Source organism: Puntigrus tetrazona, chromosome 10 (assembly GCF_018831695.1).
Source record: "Puntigrus tetrazona isolate hp1 chromosome 10, ASM1883169v1, whole genome shotgun sequence".
NCBI classification, from domain to species: Eukaryota; Metazoa; Chordata; class Actinopteri; order Cypriniformes; family Cyprinidae; genus Puntigrus; species Puntigrus tetrazona.
In genome coordinates this window covers 2146866-2168047 of record NC_056708.1, presented here as the reverse complement: position 1 = coordinate 2168047, position 21182 = coordinate 2146866, and the positions used below count along the sequence as shown (strand labels likewise).

The following is a 21182-nucleotide window of genomic DNA, read 5'->3' as shown; positions in this document are numbered from 1 at the left end:
ATTTGGTAAATTATGTCAATTGGTAAATTGTTACGTTATGGCCCTTGTGACTTTGCATACAAATATGTAAAAATAAATAAAATAAAACTCTGATAATTGCATCCATTTTGCAAGATTCGGGTTGTAAAATGCTGCGGTGCGACTTCTCAAAAATGCAATGAATATTGCAATTCTTTGTATCTGGGGGCATTCCATAGACATATTTTTACACTATACAATCTGTTCTTTCTGTCCCCTTACTCTTTCCCTAAACCTGGAAATTGTAATCTTTGTGGGGACATTTTGTTCCTAAAATGCAGAACCACACACGCATTCATGATACTTATTACCCCTGATTATTAAATAATTTGACACGTATGCATTTTAATTGTGAGTATGCAGCATACTATTCAGTTTAAAACCAGTGGTCCATCGAGTTTCCTCAATCTGTGTTTAGAGCGCTGGAACAAAATATAAAAATATAGCCCCAAATCTATCATGTACATTGCAGTAAATCCTGTACATAAGTATACATGGATTATGTTGAAGTTCTGAGCCTTTTCACCAAACTAAACAAACAGGAGTGTGTGGTTTGTCTAAACAATGCCGTGAGACAGTGGCGTTGCGTGATTTAAACTCTTGTTTGGATAACTACACACTGAATGTAGAAAGGATTTTGCAAGGCGTTGTGCAAGGTTTGGTAGAGACCTGGAAGTTGCATAAATATTTGCTTGTGACATTCTTGTCATGGTAATTCAGTGAACCAGTTCCTGGTTTACTCACATCCATCCAGTATTTAAGACACAGTACCACAGATACCAGAGGAAATACAACCTGTGACATTACAATAACTGGACAAGAACATCTGTGCAAGGTAAATTATTCATATCTCTATGTTATGGTTTGTTGTGTTACATTTATGGCTTTAAATAATCATCAAGCAAGCGGAACTTTATATATATATATATATATATATATATATATATATATATATATATATATATATATAAAACCAGAGAATAATTTTTTCACATTAGGTTCTTTTTATGCTTTTATACTGCAGGATGAAGACATTACACGCAATGCTACTCATGCTGTTTGTCGCATCAGTCTTTTCAAAACCAGTAAGTATTTTTTTATACTGTCACTGTTAATAACAAACAGCGCACAGATTATTGTTAATGAAATGATCGACTTTTTAAATCCTTAGTTTCATTCACGCAGAAGATTTGGTTCGTCACACTCTGAGCGGTCTAGATTCAGTTCAGAGGAAAGTGATTCACGCAGAGAAGACAGGGAGGATTCTGAATCCAACGAGTCTAAATCAAGTGAATCTGAATCTTCGGAGGAAGATATCAGAGTTGTCTCGAGCGCATTCCCTCCAGCTAGCACAAGAAGTCCATCGACAGCAGCATCGACTATCACGACACCAGACTTCACAAACTGCGTTGCTGGAACAAGGGGTGATGGTGTTGTGATATCTTGCACTTAATCATCAGTTAAATGTTAAAAGGCGTACAGTTCAAGTCATTTTTATGTGCTGATAACGAAGGTCTCGAAACTGAATGATTTGAACTTTTAAAATGATTTACTTTTAAACTGCATGTCACTATATTAATAAGTGCTTATTTAGAATAAATACATGATAATAATAATAATAAAAACATGTTTAAATACACTTTATGTTTTGGGATTAAACACCCTTTAACAAGATTTTCTAACAAGATTTATTATTGGTAGTACTTTGTTTGCAGCATTAAAATATCTACAAAATGAAATAAGAGTTCAGTATATTTTTGCAACTTTTTCATTGTACATTACCCCATTATATTGGTCAGATATTATCTCATGACATCTTTATGTGAGAAGGGGTCTGGTTATCATATTAGTGTCTAATTATCATTGTTACATAGGAAGGTCATGTTTAGCGCATTGCATTTTGGGGCACAGTAATTTGGCAGTCAGCGCATTCCTGTTTTGTTTGACTTATGTATTAGTCGGACATGAATTTTACCTTAAACGTTTTTTAACTTTCTTAAGAATTGTTTTGGACGTGACCAACTTCGCAAGATCTTACGACACCACATCTGTGTTTGTCAGAAAGGTCGACCTAAAGCAGGCCTGTATCAGTCGACTCCTTCCGGTGGGAGACTGCAGCAAGCTCTCTCCGCACATCCTGACTTTGCTGTTCATTTCTGATCGCAACATCAGGATTGTGCCGACTGACGTCCTTTAGAACAGTAGTTCAGAATAGAACTAATTTAGAATGGTATCCATGTCAAAGCATGCTAGTCTAATATTCGTATAGCACACTACATTTCAGTAGTAGGTGACATCGAGTCAACCTAAGTGTAGTGCATTGCATTTCGTGGATTGCACGTTTTAGAGTATCATTACGACACCCCGTACTGGTTTCTTGTATTATAAGACATGCACAAAAAGCTCTGAATGTCATCTGTACACAAGTGAATGAGCAAAAATGTGTTCGTTTTTAAAACAGCGCGCAGTCATCTCATGAAGATATGGTATAAGAGTCAAACTGGCAACAAGACTAATTCTCTAACCTCTGTGAGAGTCGTCATAGAAGCAGTATTCAGCTGAGAGGGCTGCACACCATTACACAAGTTCATCAGAAGCTAACAGGCGAAACACACGTGCGGAGCTCGTCACGCTTTGAGAATAGCACAAACAGAGAAAAAAAACAAAACCATTGACCAAACCATTTTCCAGACTTACCGTTCCAGAAGTTTGAATAAATCTTGACATACTTTCTTTGGACTGTATATAAACTAGTGGACTTTTAGACTTTAACACGCAAAGATTTTTTAGGACTGTTTTAGGGTGCGAAGTTAATCTAGTTATTCTAGTTTTATTGTGTTGTTCTATGCTCCTTGTGCAATATGCAAACACATATTCTACTTTTGTCATTTTAAAAATAACACTTGGGCGGATGATACACTGAAAAGCAACGCTTTGAGCAATGTTGCCCTCAACTGGCAACCAGGCGAGACACAGGGCCCACAACTGATCCAAAATATTTAAATAGATATTTGTTACCCATTGTCAACTGGAAAGTGCCCAAGCTAAATTCCTCAAAAAAAGTTGACCCGTGCATCAAGAGTTTTATTTTACCGCACACAATATAATCCGATCCCTTTTAATCATTGTAACGTCTTCCTTACAACTTGAAGGCAACACTGCAGCTACTAAAAGAGTATGGTCTTTGGGTAAAGAAAGACAAATGTGAATTCTTTCAAACCAGTCTTGACAGCGCTGGTCTCCACAAAGCGCCATCAAAGGTCAAAGCTGTTGTGGATGCACCATTTCCAAAGAATGTAAGCCATTCCTAAGAATAATAACACACTTTTAAAAGTTTATGCCGAACCTGGCCAGCGGGCTTCGTCCCCTACATGAACTGCTAAACAATTTCAGGCAGCGGAAATGGTCAGACAGATGTGAGAAGCTCTCACTTAGACATCTTGTAAAGTGCACCTGTCCCTGTGGCCCAAGTGAAATGATTCACAAGAACTCACCAAGTTTTGTTGCAGGCTTTGGCCTGGATCTCGAATGGCGGGTAGACAAACTCGGACCTTATTTGGTTTGACTAAATGAGTTAGTCAGTATAGTCTGACTGCTTACTACGGGGCTATGCATTTTTTGTTATACCCTCATCACTGAGAAACCTTCTTACATACATGCAGAGATCAAAGAAGAAGCAATGGGTGGTTCAAATCTCCCAGAATGCAATAAACATGCTGTGGTAAGGAATACATATCGACCAGGACCAGTGGAGAGCGACGCGTTTCTGGTGAATGTTGACCTTTACGGTAGGAAAAGTTTGCCGCCTGCTAAGCCTATAGCGTGACAGTTCCTGATTGCTATACCTGCTTGCATGAAGGACATGTCCCGCTATTGGTCTAGTCCCTACCAAGGCCAAGGGGTTTTGGAGATTCAAAGGATGGGAGAGTTGGCGTTCAATAGAGTGAGCCAAAATTAGTATTTTGCAGGGGTTGTCAACTACCTAATGGTTTGCCACATACTTGTGGTTTTGTAGACCGGATGTGTCTAAGCCACCTTTAGTGCAGTCTGGCAGGTCTGAACCCATTTAATAGCAGCAATACTGGTGCAATCTAGGAGCGGTTAACATCGCCCAAAATGAAACACAAAACAAAGCATGAATCAAAGAAAATCATTCAATAGTCCTAGAGTTGTGAATTTGAATAATTTTTTGCCTTAAAGGTGCATTCAGGAGAAACGTTTTAGAGATTAGGAAATAAATTGTGTTTTTATCAATGGCCATTCAAATTCATCTGATGAATACTGTACTCCTAACAGCCACGATGCAACACACACAAGGTGGGAAGATTTTGTGATGGAGAAAATGCTAAGCAGTGATGCCTTATTTGCTCTTCTGTTGGAGAATTAATTATTGTGTACTAATCTCTAAAACTCATTGATATCAGAGTAATTTACATAAAACTCAGAGACGACAGTGAATTTAACCACCACTATATTGTTATTAAAGTAATGACAAAAATGCTAAAGCTAGCTCAACAACTAGCATTTAATCTGCTGTAGTTAGCATCCGTAACACATTGCATACATGATTTTATAGTTCGTCGTTTTGCATTTATAACTTTTGCCATTCATGTAGAGGCTGGTATCGGATGATGTCAGATTATATCATCCGTTTGCAAAATTACAATTTCACATCCTCAGTCATCATTGACGTCTTCAGTAGGGTGAAGTAGGGTAATACCTGAACTACACACACACACACACACACACACAGGTTTGTGACGGTTACAACCCATGACATTTTTAAATATCGTCGTTACATATTTATTAAAAGTATTTGGCACCAATGTTTTGAACTTACTTATGTGTCATTGACTGACATGTTAATTATTAATTGCCTTATTTACATCAGATTGTATATTTCTATTCGACAAGTATGCATTTCAGTTGTGAGTATGCAGCATTCTGAATAAAACCAGTGGGCCATCGAGCTCCCTCAAACTGTGTTTAAAGTACTGAAGTGTGTCCAAAATATAAAAATACAGTCACAGGTCATAATTTCAAATGTGTGCATCTGACAGTTCTGTACAGTAAATCTTGTACATAAGTATACATAGATTATGTTTTTGTTCGGAGCCTTTCACTTTTAACAAACTAAACAAGTGGCGGACGGTGTGGTTTGTCTAAACAATGAAGTAAAGCAGTGGCGATGCATGATTTAAACTCTTGTTTGGATAACTTCACGATGAATGTAGAATGGATTTTGCAAGGCATTGTGCAAGGTTTGGTAGAGACCTGGAAGTTGTACTTACTTGTCATGGCGTTATTATGGTATTCAGTGGACCAAGCCCTGGTTTACTCACATCCATCCAGTATTTAAGACACAGTACCACAGATACCAGTAATTACAGACTGGGACAAGAACATCTGTGCAAGGTAAATTATTAATCTCTAATGATATGTTTATGTTTTATTAGTAGTAACTAAGTAATCAAGGAATACAAGCAAGCAGAACTCATTTGTAACACGTGGTAAACACTATTTGAATGTACAAGAGAATAATAGTTTCATTTGTAATTTTTTTTATGCTTTTATATTGCAGGATGAAGACATTACACGCAATGCTACTCATGCTGTTTGTCGCATCAGTCTTTTCAAAACCAGTAAGTATTTTTTTTTAGGATTTTTTTATACTGTCACTTTAAATAACAAACCGAAATGATCGACTTTTTAAATCCTTAGTTTCATTCACGCAGAAGATTTGGTTCGTCACACTCTGAGCGGTCTAGATTCAGTTCAGAGGAAAGTGATTCACGCAGAGAAGACAGGGAGGATTCTGAATCCAACGAGTCTAAATCAAGTGAATCTGAATCTTCGGAGGAAGACATCAGAGTGGTCTCGAGCGCATTCCCTCCAGCTAGCACAAGAAGTCCATCGACTACCGCGAAACAAGACTTCACAAACTGTGTTACTATGGATCTGTCACCTTCAAGAAGAGGTGATAATGATGATGATAATGTCAATATAATACCTTGTAGTAATACTGTTTAATCATATTTTCACGCAAAACAATGGTGTGCAGTATGTGCTGTTAACGAAGGTGTTATTACTGAATGATTACTTTTAAATTGCATGTCTCTATTAGGTTTTTAAGTGTTTAAAATACAACTGTCATAACAACTGATGAATGATTTCACACCTTACAAAATTAGGTTTTGTCTCAAGTTTATTATTATTATATTTTCTAATTCAATGGTGCAAATCACATTTGTTTAGCATGATTCGCATGTACGGTATGTGCTGAATATTTAACCCTTTTTATATACTTTTGTTTGTTTTTAAAATGGGAAATTTTTGTAGACTTCTTTATTTCACATTTCTGCCGCACGCTCAGATCAAAATATGTGTTTTTGTAATTATATACGAAAAGCGTCTGCAAAACACACCAGACGGTGGAGAAACACAGTAGTTTGGTTTGATAGCTCTGTGATTACCAGACATAATTAAACCTACTGTAAGCTGAGATGGGCATAACATTAGTAAAGAAGAAGAAATGTGTACCGTGCTTTTACTTTGTCAGCAGCAATGTCATTGTGGTAAAGAATCGGACGTTTTATTTAGTGTAGTATTTGTTTTTGTAAGAAATGGCCCAGACTATCTGCACACCCAGACCAGGCTAATTACAGAGCGCTAGACTCCTCTAAACTTCAAAGTTTGGCAAATATTTGTCTGGAGCCCGCACATCAAGACACTGGCAAAAGAAAAGCATTACTGTGCAGCTGTGTGATACACAGGAATGTTCACTTTTAGACATCAAAAGTGTTTTTGACACATATCTAAAGGTAATTTAGAAACTCGTATTGCTCCAACTAGTGGAAAAATTCTGTGTGAGATATAAAATATATCAAAGTAAATTTTACAGTGGTAAGTGGTTATAGTTTATATATATATATATATATATATATATATATATATATATATATATATATATATATATATATATATATGCACACACACACACACACACACACACTCCTCTGTTTAGTTTCACTGGTGCCCTTATTTGGTTCTTCCTGCCCCTGTCCTCATTGTGTTAATTTGATTCCAGATGTTTTGTCATCTCGTTTGCATTCCTAAATTAAATTCTATTGCACTTAATTGAACTAAGGGAATGCAGTGCCCAATCAGAAGCGGTCATATTAAACATCGCTGAATTTTGATCAGACTAAAACTTGCAAATTCCCATAACCATAAGCAACAAAAGTGCGTATGTACATAAAAATAAGATTTGTTTATCAAATGAGTGCTTAAACGGCTAGACTTTGATTCAGTATAATAAAAGTCTGAATGCTCTCAAGGCAGAAAATATGTATATTTTTATAATTTCATATATCATATATCATATATTCATAACAAACGTGATATTGTTTTTATACAACAGTTCAGTAAACAAGAAATTAAAATCGACTAATCAACATGTGTAATGTTCCTAAATGAATCAACTTTTTAAATGATTCAGTTCAATCGCAACGACTCACTTAAAAACAGCGACTACCGGCAGTTTTAATTTCACATTTAAATTGAAATAATATATATTCGACGTATTCAAAGCTTTAGGATTCAAATATGAAAACATCTATGCGTGTGTAACTGCACTCATGTCTTGTGACTAAATCTAAATATCCCTTCAGATGCAAAAAGCTTTATAAAGGTAAAAATGAGCATGAAGGGTATAAATCACTTTGCACTTAGGAGTCAGGACCTCCAAAGAGCTTTGAGACAATTCAAACACTGCCGACTAACTATTTTATATTTTCTGTGCATGAAGAAACACTGCATACCCGATAAAGGTCAAATTTTATTCATAAGTGATCAGTCATTACATACATAAAGCAGTATAAAATTACATTTACATTAAGATTGTAAATAATTGTGCAATGAACAGGAAGACATCGTTGAGATGAAACTGCACCTCACGGCAACGGTTCAAGAACTTGCGTGAACCGTATCTTTGTGCTCTGCCGTTTGTCGAACCCACACTAACATCAGGTGGAGTGAGTCACCAAGCACCATACAATTAATACGTTTGCATTCGTTTCTGTCGACAGCCCGATGAGGGTTTGTGCTCGGATGCGTTTATTTTGCTATGATAACGGTAGCGTCGGTGGTCTGGATGGTCTCCTCTGAAGAATCGCTTTCCTGGCTCTGTGAGGAGTCGTCCTCGCTGTCTGCTGCTCCAGGTGTGGCCGTGGTCTCCTCGCTGCTCAGGCTGCTGTCTGACTCCTCTTCGTTTTGCTCCTGGCTGGCGCTGGCGCTGGCGCTGCCGTTGGTGGTGTCTCCAGCACTTGCTCCCTCGCTGTCTGACTCTGCTGTGGCGTCCTGGTTCCCGGTGGGAACGATCTCTTGGCTTCCCAGAGGAGCCTGGCGGTCGTTTGGCTCAATGTTCTCCACCTCTGGAGTGCTGGTGTCGTCCTCCTCCAGAGGAATATCATGCACCTGCAGAGCCTGAGGAAGAAAAGGACATCTTAGCTACAGAAGCTATATGTTACCATCCATAGTTACGAATTAAATGCAAAATTTAAAAAACCTTTAGCAAATATATATATATTTTAGAGCCATATTTTTGCTTACTCTACAATAGCCATTTTTAAATAAGCAAATTTAACAAAGCTAGCCTAATAAATTCAACAACAAAACAATTATTTACATCACAGAGTCAGAAACTGTATACAGTACTTTAGAACTCAAACTGGTGGTTGTGAACGTGTTCGTTTAAGTGAATCTTTCGATAGAATCGAATTCACTGGAATGAATCAGATTTTTCCCAATACTACATAGCAGAGGGGACCGTTTAGGCTTAATCGAATTCCTTGAACAAATCAGACTTCCCGATACTAAATACAGCAACAAAAAACTAATACATACTGCAGAAAAGGGAGTCGAATCAGTGAATCATTTTGTGAGCATGTTCAATCGATTCATTGGAATGAATCAAATTTCCCAGTACTACATGGCAGAGAGGACCGTTTGGGATGAATCGAATCCCTAAGACAAATCGGACTTCCAAATTATATACAGTACGAGAGCGACCCATCTAAGATGAATCGATTCAATAAATAATTCACACATACCTACGCTATATGACAGAGAAGGAGTTTGATCGAAAGAGGACCGTTCAAGTGAGTGCGTTTGATTGTATCCTCAAGTACAGCGTCACGACACGGTCGCAACACACGATAGTCGCTAAATAAAGTTTGTTACTATAAAATACGATAATATTATTAGTTGAACTGTACCCAAATAAAGTTACTTGGTCACACAACCGACCACTCAACCCCATTATATAATACTATTTGACAACATGTCCTTCCACAGTACTAGTTTTCCTATGCATTTCTATTGCTAGTCAAACTTTACAAACATAAAGTAGCCTATGCATGTACCTTGTACAGTTTAATCTCCTTCTCCACATCGTTGATGCTCTGGTCATCATAGGCAGAGGACTTCTTGCTCACGAACGTCAAGCCGCCCAACTTGTCACTGCTGTAGGACTTGTATGGGGAAGGTATTTTTTCTAAGTCGTTTGAGTCCACGTAGACAATGGCTTTTTTGTAGTCGCTAGGGTAGCCCATGCTGTCTCCCCGGCCTGTGTTGATGATGGGGTCCAGTGAAGGTTCCACTGTAGGTTCCACTGTGGATGGGAAAACGGTGCTCATGGCTTCCCCAGACTCACTCTCACTGGAGTCAGTCTCCTAAGTGGACAATATACGGTCAATGCGGTCAGTAACATTCAGAAGCTTTACTGCTAGCATGGTGGATACGATGTAGCGATGTACGGGTAGCACAATTGCGAAACTTCACTGTTTTAAAATAATGTTGTAATTGTATGTTAGACATCAAATATGTTTTCATTCACTGTGACTGCTTCCCGTCCTGCAGCAGATGTGCAGTGTGCAAGTGTTTGGTAATGGAAACTTTTTTTGTGCTAAATACAGCGTCAACAGATGAGTTAATACATTTTTACTGTTATTTTTAGTACATTTTTGTTTACCGATGAGCAATTTTGGTGCTGTTTTTGCTTTTGCATGTATGCATCTGGCAGATGCTTAGATACGAAGCAAATTTAAGTGATGTTTTATTTATGGAAATTTTTTTTGTCACCCATTATCAATTTTAGGTTTTGAAACAAAACAACCGGTTTAGTCTGTTTTGGTTCAAACTGGTTGTACAAGACAAAGTGACTCACATTCTCCTGTTCGTTTTCATCTGTTTCAGATTCCTCATCTGCATCCTGCAAAAGAAAGAAACAGTACTGAGACTCACAGCGGGGTCACTTACAGTGCGTCTAGACCGGCGGAAGGGTATTTTTAGAACCCGTTGTCTTTTACTGGCTATAGTGGGAGTGCATTGACGTGTGATGTGGTTATAGGATGAGTTTTCATTTACCTCACTGTCATCTGCACTGTCTGTGCTTTCATTGGATTCTGCTGCCGTGGTCTGAAACACAACCAAATGCTTCAACATAAATATAACAATGCTCACTGTATTTCTCGTGAACGTGCCAATTAGCACGTCCTTGAATTTAAAAAGATCATAGCTGCAAGATTGTATGGATTTTTTAAGATTAAAGTAAAGGTTAGCACAATTTACAATTTCAAAAATTAATTTTTTCAGTGGAATACAGAATGTTTAAATATGTACTGGTCAATCTTTTCCATGCAATGATATTAGAAAGCCAAAACTAAAATAATAACCAGATTTATGAACGAAATCATTTAGACAGTTTGTTACTTCTATCCTAAAATCCCATTCATATGAAAGTGAATTTGGGAATATCTCAAGATTTATTATTAAATAATGACTAACACTTCTGTTTGTTCTTCACACAAATCTATTGCATGGTTTCAAATACGCAGACTTTTTTCTAGCGTTTGGTAAAATTTTGCAGCTTAACATCACCAGTCCTTATTTTAAAAAATAGTAAGCACTGTTCCACTAAAGAAAAAAAAGGTGAATAAATCCTGGCAGAATTGTCTTGTCTGGGGTGAACTATTCATTCATGGATAAAATATAGTCTAGTGGACATGTTTTACCTGTGTAGGCTCTTCCTTGAACATAACAGCAGCAGCTTTTCGTAGAATAGGAGGTGGCTGTACGAGACACATGTTTAGTTAAAATCGCAATATTCTTTTCTGCACTGTATTCATTTCAAAGCGTTGTCCATGTCAAGATACTTGCCCGTTGAGCAACCACAAGTTCTTCTGAGCTCTCTGAACTGCTAGCTGAGCGCTTCACCTGAGAAATAAAGAAAAATATATGTGTGAGTGTACAAAAAGATTAAAAAATGGGAGCGTACAACTTTAAAGCCCAGGTTCTAACAGTTAAAATTACAGTGAACTCACAGGTAGACAGAAAACAGTTGCAACGAGGAGCGTTAAAACGATAACCGTCTTCATTTTTTTGTGCAAAATACCCTGAAAAAGAAGAAAAACAAAAAGTTATAGAGAGCATCAGTTTTGACCTTATAAATATAAGTGATGCAGCCTACGCCAGCTACAAGAAATGTTTTACAGAGAGGATTGCCTGTGCTGTTTTACTTTTATGTTCTATCTATAAAATGCCTCAAGTGGGTATTTTTGGTATTTACGCAGTTACCGACTCGGAAGGAAACGTGCCTTTTAAGGGCGCTCTGAAACATGTTGGCAAATGTCAAAAGACGTCCCGCCAGTCCTCGCCATGAAACATCTCGTTTGTTTTCAGCTACAACTACATTGCATAAAGTATAAGTTGAGGTAGTGCGTGTTTAGCTATACCTATAATGATCTCCTCTGGTGTATAATTCCAGAAGTTATATGTAGACTATGTAGCAGCCACAATCCCAAGAAATAGCACGCCTCTGGCTCCAGACTTAGTTTCTCATTAGAATCTTGGATGTTGCGAGCCAAGGCCTGAAATTTGTGGCGTCAAAGGAAACGTGAAGTGCAGCGCAAAACACTAAGGCTGCAGGCAGAAGTAACGGCGGCATCTGTCAGTCAGCCAGTATTATTATTCTTTTGTATGGAACTTTAATTTAGTGGTTGTGTCGCTGGAATAAATGAGTCAGTTGACAAATTAGTAAGGCCTTTATGTGCCATAGCCGCAACTTCCTCTTTCTTCTGTCAAGTTCTTGTTAATCATCTCTGCCTATAATAAACTGTGGTCGGAATCATTAAGAGCCTTCATAACATCAGTCTTGTACTTACGTTGACTGCATTTTCTTATTCTGCAAGAACTGCATTTGATGTATGAATTATTTGTCATGATTAAAGGTTGAAAATAGGCTGTAGCTGCATGGTTTCAAGCCACTAATACTCCTACATGCGCCGATGAACGCCTGCCGAACCTAAAAAAGCTACAGACTACAATCGAGTAAATACATTCCATGAGTTACTCAAAGCTTCTCCCAACATCTACGTACTTAACACAAATAATGTTTTTACCGTCAATCTGAAAAATACAAACAAATGAATTGAGAGTTGTGGCTCACCTCTTTCCCTTTGAGAAATCTGAAGTTCTTCGACTAAGTCGGAGGATAGACTGAGGTCTGTTTATCAGATGAGATCTTGCTATGTTTTGATGCTAGTGAGAAATGGCTGCTGGTTGGCTTTTTAAACCCTGTTCCCTCTGGGAATGTCCAATGACAGCGGAGCTTGTGATGTCATGAGGTTTACCGCTGCTGTCCCACCTTTTTGCTCCCACTCTTCCTGTGGTTTATATGGCCCGGGCAATGCAAACATTCACCACCAGGCATGACAAGAAGAAAAAATAAAACATATCCTGTGTTGAGCTTAGGGTCCTAGATATAATGTTGTCATGCTTATTATTATTAAAATATTATGCATTTACAATGGAAAGACTCGATGTACTCTTTAATTGTTATTATATCGTAAAATGCGCCAAATAAATATTTAATGGTTTTAATACAGGGGTTTAATGCCTCTGGCTGTAAAATAGAATGAAGTGTTAAGTGTGTAATCAGCTCAGACTGTGTCACAAAATCACAAAAAGGCCAGTTTATGTTACAAATATTAAAATATAGTCCATGGTAGTGTTTGCTGGACATTTTCACTTTTAGTTTTGTGCACACTTATGGTTAGGGATTCACATTCCCTTCGTGCTAAAAACATGATTTATCAATCTCAAATTCGATCCTATGTCTTGTTAAAGAAATAAGTGGAATTTTGAAATGAATAAAAAAAGATAGGCTTATGAATCAATAACCAAATTGATCATATATCTGCATTGAGTGACAGCATGTAAATAAACATGTTCTCATAGAATGCACTGTACTGAATCGTTTTTCAATGTGTGTTATCAATAGCATGTTACATGTGTGTGTGTGTGTGTGTGTGTGAGAGAGTTTGTGGCTTGGTAATTGAGAGGCAGATCAAATAAATACAAATAAAATCTGTGCAAAGCACCACTCAGATTTTCAACTAGGGTCTTATTTTTGTATTTCCAATTTCAGTATAATAAACCCTAGGTGTAATCACACTGCTATTTCAGTAGGATTTATATATGTTCCATATGCGTTTTTTCACAGGAAAAAGTAGAAGAATCTATTTAAGTACGATGATGGTTCGTCATACCAAAATCACATGAACTTCCCCTCAGTCTGTATCATTCCAATGATTCACAGTCTGTTTGTAGCAATGCAGTCAGATGCTCAGAATTGGCAATCAAGAGTATTTTAAAAGCGTGTGCCTCTCGGGTGGCCTTTCGTGTTTTTCTGTGCATTTACAGTGTTCGACTACATTGTATATTGTACGGGGGGAAACTAGACAATTTTACATTCCCAAAGTTCTACTATACAATTATTCGCCATTAACTAGCAGCACATGAACATAAATAAACCTCTGAAAATGATAGTTAATGTTCATGATTCATGATTTGCCGTACTATTGTGAGATGTGCCTCAGGCCAGCAATTAAAAAGACTGAATATCAGTGCTATTGATTGACTTGAAACACTATACATCACTTACAGTAGTTGGTAGATTGATTCTTATATAGAGAGTGAAGACAAAAAACATCATAAACATAAAACTACATCAGACGGGCTAATCTTAGGTTGTCATCTAGAAAGCTTGAGAACACATGTTAAGACGCGCAGCAACGAACCACCATTCATATAAGAAGTGAGATGTTTTTCATTTCTTCACTCAGGCTAATGTCGTAAGGGGGGAACGTCTATAGTTTGTGTCTGGAATTTTCTTTAATGTAAAAATAAGTGCCTTGCTGTCATGTATGGCGGCCAAACCGCCTGTGGCTCATGGATGGATTGACAAAAAAATTCAGAGACACCACCACAACACCACAAGTTTACAGATACTTTCTCATTTTCTGTAAGAAATAATCACGCTGACTGTGTTTTCACACTAAAAACGTAATAATTCACTGACAGGGTTGCGTTTTGATTTTGTGATAAATGTTCTTTGTTAACTAGGTATTTTTTTCTGTTGTAAAGTGACAACTGGGTTTGATACATTTTATAGCAAGACTTTAATGCTGCAGGTGTAAAATTAAATACTGAACAGAAAAATACATAACACATTTGTACATTCTGCATAACACATAAAACAGCCAATCAGAGTTCTCCTCCTCATACCTTATGCTGTGACACAGTATGGAGACAGTATCAAGATGCACGTTCTCACAATCTCTCCATAGTGATGAGGAGGAGTAGAATTATTGAATAAAGTTATTATTGAATCGTTATTTTTGTTCTCGTAGCTTTGTCAAAGACATGGATTATTTTACTGAAGTCCTTGCTATTTTTTTGCACTTTGATCATGGTAGTAACCTTGTAGTCTGTGGGGAGGATCAGAGAGCTCTCACAGATATCTTAATTTGTGCTTTAAAGATGAACAAAGACCATTCAGGTTTGGAATGACATGAGGGTGAGTAATTAATTAATCATTTTTCATTCCTTTAAAGGTTCATGGAACAACCAATGCCCATAAAGAACCCCTATGTGTGAGGGTTCACTGCAGTATTTAAGAGATGACAAATCTAGTTGTGAAGTTAAAAGTATCGTCAAGCACTTCTGGTTTCTGGGCTTTCCTGGATGCTCTTATCGTTGACAAACCTAGCTAAGCCTAGCTAGCATAGTTTTCAGAGAACACAGACTAAAATGGAAAAGGTGAGTATATTTGATGAAAATGTTTATTTACTACAAGGTGAATGTATTGTGGAAAATGTAGCAAAGGTGATAGGCAGTGACCGCCGCTCACTGTTGGGTGGAAATGCAAGGAGATCTGTCTTAGCTTGGTTTAGGGAGTGGGTGTGTTCTGGCAATCTTCTGCCTGAAATAAGATTTTGGGCCTCTTATATGCTTATATAACAGCGGTGAGGAGTTCATGTCCCAGGATAATGGGTTGTGTTGTGTACATTGAATGAATGAAGGTACAAGGACAGAACCCTGAGGTACTTTTTCAAGACTTTGTGACCTGTTGGGTGTGGTCGATATCCCTCCACGTATGGCGGCCATGAATGCTTTCTACAGTGTCTGGGGGCTCAGCAAGCTGAATACACGTTCGGGAAGGGAACATCTCCTCATTGCAAGACCATGCCCCTGACAGTACTGCAATCTTGCATTTCTATTCTTCGGGACGGATTGGCACCTTCTGTCTTCACCCAACCTGGTCTCTCTGCGGCTAGCAGAGGATCAATGCCTGACACATTGGGGGTTCCAACCCCCGTGGACCACTCATTCCTCTCACAGTTTGTGTCCCATCCGGTGGCTGAGCTGATGCAGGTGGGCCATCTCTCGGCTGTCCTCTCATTTAGTTTGGCGCACCGAGGGAGGCCCAGATGTCGACTGTAGCATCGGGGGATGGAGGAGCTACGGCTTCCTCCGAGTCAGATCCGGAGCTGCAAGCCATGCTTGTCCAGGCTGCCGTGAATATCGAGCTGGAGGTCTCCACACTGCCCAGCCCTGAGCTCTCATAGTTGAATGATTGGTTCCTGGGTACTGCCCGTGATAGTAAATCACGGCCTGTTCCGTTGCCTTTCTTCCCAAGAGTGCATGAGGAGTTGACGAAGTCGTGGATGGCTCCTTTTTCAGCCAGAAGCCACTCACTCGTCTTCCTCCTCCATCCTCACCACCCTCGATGGCGGTTATGTGGATATTCCCCAGGTGGAGAGAGCCGTTGTGGTGCAGTTTTGTGCCTGCAAAACATCACCACCTGGCAGAATTATCCCATCCAAAGCCTGTAGGACCACGGCAGCTCTCGCTGCTGAGGCCAACAGCGCTGCGGGCCAAGCCACCTCTGTCCTGCATGCCATGGGGATCCTGCAAGTCCACCAGTCCAAGGCACTAAAAGAGCTGCACGAGGCCAGGTGGAGATCCTTAGGAGATCTGCAGGGTCACTCTCTCCCACAGCTCCCACAGAGATGACGGTTAGGGGATGTTGCACTTCCCCATGCATCTAACCAGCACAGTAAGGCATTCAGACAGTCTGTGGCAAACGTGCTGTCTCTTCCCACTGCTCCCCACTGCACAACCCTTTGTACCCACTCACGAGGAGTTTGGATGTGTAGATGGCACTATCCAATCCTTCACGCTGCCTTATCTGAACGGGTCCTTCTGCTTGCGCCATACTTGCCCACCTGGACTTGGTTTTCACAACTCACTTTCCGAACCAAGAAACTATGCCATTTTATTTTGTTATTGTTTTGTATACATTTTGAATTTGCATGACTCTTAAATGTACATCAATTTTTACATTAATTCTACTAAACTTGAATCCCAGTAAGTCACTGGTATGGCTAACGTTAGAAATGTCTACATAGTGTACCAATCTTACTGCTGCTTTAACTGATGAATCCATTCCTGATACAAGACAGAAATTGTGACTGTCCAGTGACATTTCCATGTTACCACAAAATCTGTGTGTGGTGATCTTCTTTCCACAAAGTCTGTGTTTTATGCAGGTTGGACTTTATGAACTCAGTGAAGCATGCTTCAGGACTGCATTCTAATCAGCCCAGTCTTTGCCTCTGTACTGTGGTTTGGTGGCTTTGGAAATTAAGTAAAAAAAGGGCACATGGCTTCAATTCAGCCCTGATCCACAACATTAGTTTATGAAGTTGATGTCACCCTTTACAAGACTTAAACCAATGGAGTTCCAAGTTGTGTGCCATTAAATAGGCCTCAAACCATTAATCTTTGAGGTCAGTTTGTTTGGAAATATTCTGCAGGAACACATTACCTATATGGATTATACATACCCAGGCATGCTTTTAAAGGACCGTTGAATTAAACTATCAGCTTCTGAACTGTTAAAACTATATTAGGCCATTAATATCAGATGTGGTCTAGATTACACTGTTTTACAGCTGAGGAATAACATGATCAAGACCTACAAACTATTGAGACTTTTTTTTATGGTTATGGCAATGGAATATCCATATGAGCCAGTCAATATCGGAAAATCTGGCCTGCACTTCATAGTCATAAGCTATACGCAATGTATCCATATGTGAAAAAATTGCCAGGGTATGTTAACCAGCAAGCGTGTGGGTTTAAGTGGTAGGTTCTTAACCCCAGAGATTCAGCAGACAAGTCAAATGCATGCGACTTCTGTTAAATTCCGGATCAATTTAGGCATGAAGCATTTTGGGAATTCTTGGAATTGTTGGGAGAAGGTGATGTCAAAACACAAACAGGAAGTTATACAACATCTTTCTGAAACCAAGTAGCATACTGTGGAGCAGCCTTCTGTCTCAAAATATAATTATGAGGCTAATTTGTCGGACATTGAACCACATATAACTGGTATAAAACAACAGTGTTGTCACATATTCTGCAAAAAGATATAGATGGACTCTAATATATACAAAGTTTTGAAAAGAGCCTTTCAATTGGTTCTGTATATTATGTAATGTTATTTGGGGCCTGGGAAAGGAAAATAATTTATATCCTTGCTTTTCCCACTTTGGATGCAGTTTGAAAAAACACCCAAAAGTTTTTACTGTCTAGATCCAACAGTAACACAATAAGAATAATAAAATTAATCTTGTGGAAACCTCTTAAAACAAGGAACTTCTTCCATCAACAAAACAGTTTTGCTCTGTTTGATGACAAAAACTGGGGCAAGGAAAACAACAATGCATTATATATATATATATAATTTTTTTTTAACATTAAACAAGAATAAACTGCAGTAGAGTAATATTCTTAGATCTAATGATTATTGTGTTTTTTGGTTTACCTTAACTACTTACAGTATTAGGACTAATATGTTGACCAGGACTCCCTGGTAGATGAGATATTGTTTCAGAATGGGACCTTCCTGGTGAAATAAATAGATAAAAATGTCCACATTAAATGCATTGTTTCTCTATATTTGATTCCACAAATTGTGCCAGGAGAATAGCATGGGAACTTCATTATGACGTATCTCTCAGGATCATCTCAGTGAACGTTTATGCCGCAAGCTGACTTAAGATGTGTTCAGATGTGTCAGTGTGGATAAGCAACTTTTAAAATGCTAATGTGGAAGGAGATTGTTTTAAAAATGAAATGTTTGAACATTTTCAAATATATCAGAATTAGATGGAATGTAGCCTTAATTCTTGTTTTGTATATCTTAATTTACATTGGAAATTGATGCAAATAAGTCATGGCAACGTAACACTTTTAGTATATTAATATATTTACGTCATTAAAACACCATTATGGGAAAAATTTTGCAGCTCTGATTCAAATTAAAACACATTTAAACCAAGATAATTAAGGTCCAAAGGATAGAAATGTCCAGGACAAGTTGGAGTAAAACTCTGCGGCAGGATATTGACCCTCCAGAAGCAGTAATGGAGGTCTGAGCCAGTACATTAAAAAAACATACCTGTTTAAACTGATATACTTGCCTTAACCTGATTTTCTATGTGGTGCTATATTTATTATTTGGAGCTGTCAGGTCAGATTTCATGGGAAAATCCTGTACCAGGCTTACGTGATTTGTTCTTGAATGTTTACGTCATGTCTGGAAATAAAGAAAACAAGGTCTGGCTCATGTGTGGAGTTTGAACTACTAAGCTAGCTAGAATTTATTGTAGCATTGACAGTAAATGGCGACTCTGGTTGACCTTTGAGAGCAGCAGTGACTCAAAATGGATAAGAGTCTGAAATACGGTGTCATGCATCTAAGCTTCTAAAATCATTAATTAGTAGTTTATGCTTTTGTTGAAGCCATCAGCATGCATTTTTATAACTTATTAAAAAAAATGTTCAACTGCAGAATTGAACAAACATCATTTAGCAAAATCTCCAGTGATCTAAAAATCTCACCAAACAAAATCATTGCACCTGGTTACTTCTTCCTTTTTTGGTAATGTTCAAATCAAAGCTTTTATCGCTCATCATAACTGGTTGGTTTGGTTTTTGACGCATAACTTTTTAACCAAAGATGCTTTAAAAGTCCCTATGGGAAATACTGCGCTGCTGTGTTCTATGATGATTACAGGTGAGCAGTGATCTCTGAAGAATCGCAAAACACAACTGAAGCACATCTCACATAAAAGCGAGTAGCGTTAATTTCATCGGTTTTATAGTGCACTTTTTAGTTGACCAAAAAAAACCCTTGCTATTATTTTTGCTTTCTTTTTCTTTTCTATTTATTTGTCAACATTTGAAAAACTTCATATTAAATATATATATTAAAATAAAATATGCAGTAGCAAATATGGAAATATTCTGTAAGTTTATTTTACAGATGTGTCGGCAGTTACTGCAATTCGAGCCACAGCTTTTCAAAACCAAACGATTTACAGTAAATCGTTGTGTTTTGGTCAAAGCGACGTGACACGGCACATGTCTTTCGTGAAGCCTTTGTTTTTTCTCATCCCACACGTCTCTACTCAGGTCGTGTATGCACGGATGTTATACCATCTGCTGTATTTTGATTTCCACCCCCATTTTCCACCATGACTAGAGAAGCATACTTCCTGTTTGAACGAACTGCTCTGACTTCAGGCTGAAGATCCCCATGTCACCGCTCTGTTTATCTACAACGAATCGGAACAAGAGCGGAAACAGAACTCGAGAACTGTTCCAATAATACATAATCAACAATTAGAAACACTGGGCATGTAGAGCACCTTTAAACTTATTATGTGTCTGGCAGTTAGTAATAGTGACATAAGCATCGCCTACACAGTCTGTACCATTTCATACCCAGGATGGAAATAAGCTATAATAGAAGGTACATTTCCTGTCTGGTAAGATGGTTTTGGATAGTGTCTTGCTCAAGTGTTTACTTTATAATTAGACACCATGAGTAACCACGAATAAGATGTTGTAAGGGAGTAGTTTTTGCACATCCCAAATGCTTTTTAGTGAAAACAATTCATGCATCATTCTTAAAAGTACCTAATCCTAAAAAACTGGAAAACGTAATATTACATAATGGATGTGTAATAAGAAGCACATGTTCTAAATGATGAAAAACAGAGATCATAATCATGTGGTTAACTGTGGTTAAATGGTTATCATACAGTAAAAGACAAAACGCTGTACTAGTTTGCACAAGAGCCAATCTGCAATGTCACCTGCAACTGAACCTTTCGCTAAAAACAAGCCAGAGCTCAGCAAATAGTACTGCAAGCATAATTGGATTCAGTTGTGTTTAATGTTGCAGCTCAAAATGCATAAACTGTTTCCTGCAGACTTGTCCCTGTTGTTATTAGTTTGTGTTTTCCGTAAAGGAGCGAACAAGGGTGTGACTAGACCCTGGTTTTCGGGATACAGCTCCACGTGTTTCTCCTACAGCCCCTGATCTTATTTTCTGCTTTTTTTAAAGCTTCAGACAAAATTTTAACTTTATTATGTTTATATGCACACTGCAGCGATTTAATTGAAGGAAACTAAATAAATGAAAAAGACAAAGCAAATAAAAACTAAACAAAACAATCCCCCTTCGCTTGAGATTCAAGTCCAGATTCGAGGCGCCTCCACACAGTAGAGACCAGACATGTTGGAACAATTTACACATCCTGTCAGTACAAAAGAATGTGTGTTAATGAGTCCATTGAAGAAGATTTCTTACAAACCTTGCTCCTCGGGCACCTCAAAATTGAAGTATATTACTGTACTATACTAGCATAATAAGATATCTAAATATAAGTAACGGCATAATATCTGCT

At 38.1% G+C, this 21182-nt stretch overlaps 1 protein-coding gene and 2 long non-coding RNA genes across 3 annotated transcripts; 2 read left to right on the top strand and 1 right to left on the bottom strand.

Moving 5' to 3' along the window:
* The first annotated feature begins 700 nt into the window (after positions 1 to 700).
* On the top strand, positions 701 to 1657 carry LOC122352693. The gene is made up of 3 exons (XR_006251909.1): positions 701 to 853; positions 1043 to 1103; positions 1190 to 1657. It is a non-coding gene; the product is annotated as an uncharacterized LOC122352693 (long non-coding RNA).
* A 3686-nt stretch (positions 1658 to 5343) lies between these two features.
* Positions 5344 to 5904, top strand: LOC122352694. Its single transcript, XR_006251910.1, has 3 exons — positions 5344 to 5433; positions 5600 to 5660; positions 5740 to 5904. It is a non-coding gene; the product is annotated as an uncharacterized LOC122352694 (long non-coding RNA).
* A 1938-nt stretch (positions 5905 to 7842) lies between these two features.
* On the bottom strand, positions 7843 to 12650 carry spp1 (secreted phosphoprotein 1). Its single transcript, XM_043250216.1, has 8 exons — positions 12524 to 12650; positions 11400 to 11471; positions 11236 to 11292; positions 11091 to 11147; positions 10444 to 10494; positions 10244 to 10288; positions 9441 to 9749; positions 7843 to 8502 (listed from the first exon to the last, which is right to left on the bottom strand). Exons 2-8 carry the CDS (start codon positions 11451 to 11453, stop codon positions 8134 to 8136), a joined length of 942 nt encoding a protein of 313 aa, XP_043106151.1. The 5' UTR covers positions 11454 to 11471; positions 12524 to 12650; the 3' UTR covers positions 7843 to 8133.
* Positions 12651 to 21182: the final 8532 nt, after the last annotated feature.

What these genes read in the sequence shown, in the direction of transcription:
- spp1 (XM_043250216.1), bottom strand. Translation starts at nt 11,453, where the DNA reads ATGAAGACGGTTATCGTTTTAACGCTCCTCGTTGCAACTGTTTTCTGT. An exon ending in CAACTGTTTTCTGTCTACCT is followed by an intron (nt 11,293 to 11,399) that starts GTGAGTTCACTG and finishes TTTATTTCTCAG; the next exon opens with GTGAAGCGCTCAGCTAGCAG. An exon ending in ACAGTGCAGATGACAGTGAG is followed by an intron (nt 10,289 to 10,443) that starts GTAAATGAAAAC and finishes TTTCTTTTGCAG; the next exon opens with GATGCAGATGAGGAATCTGA.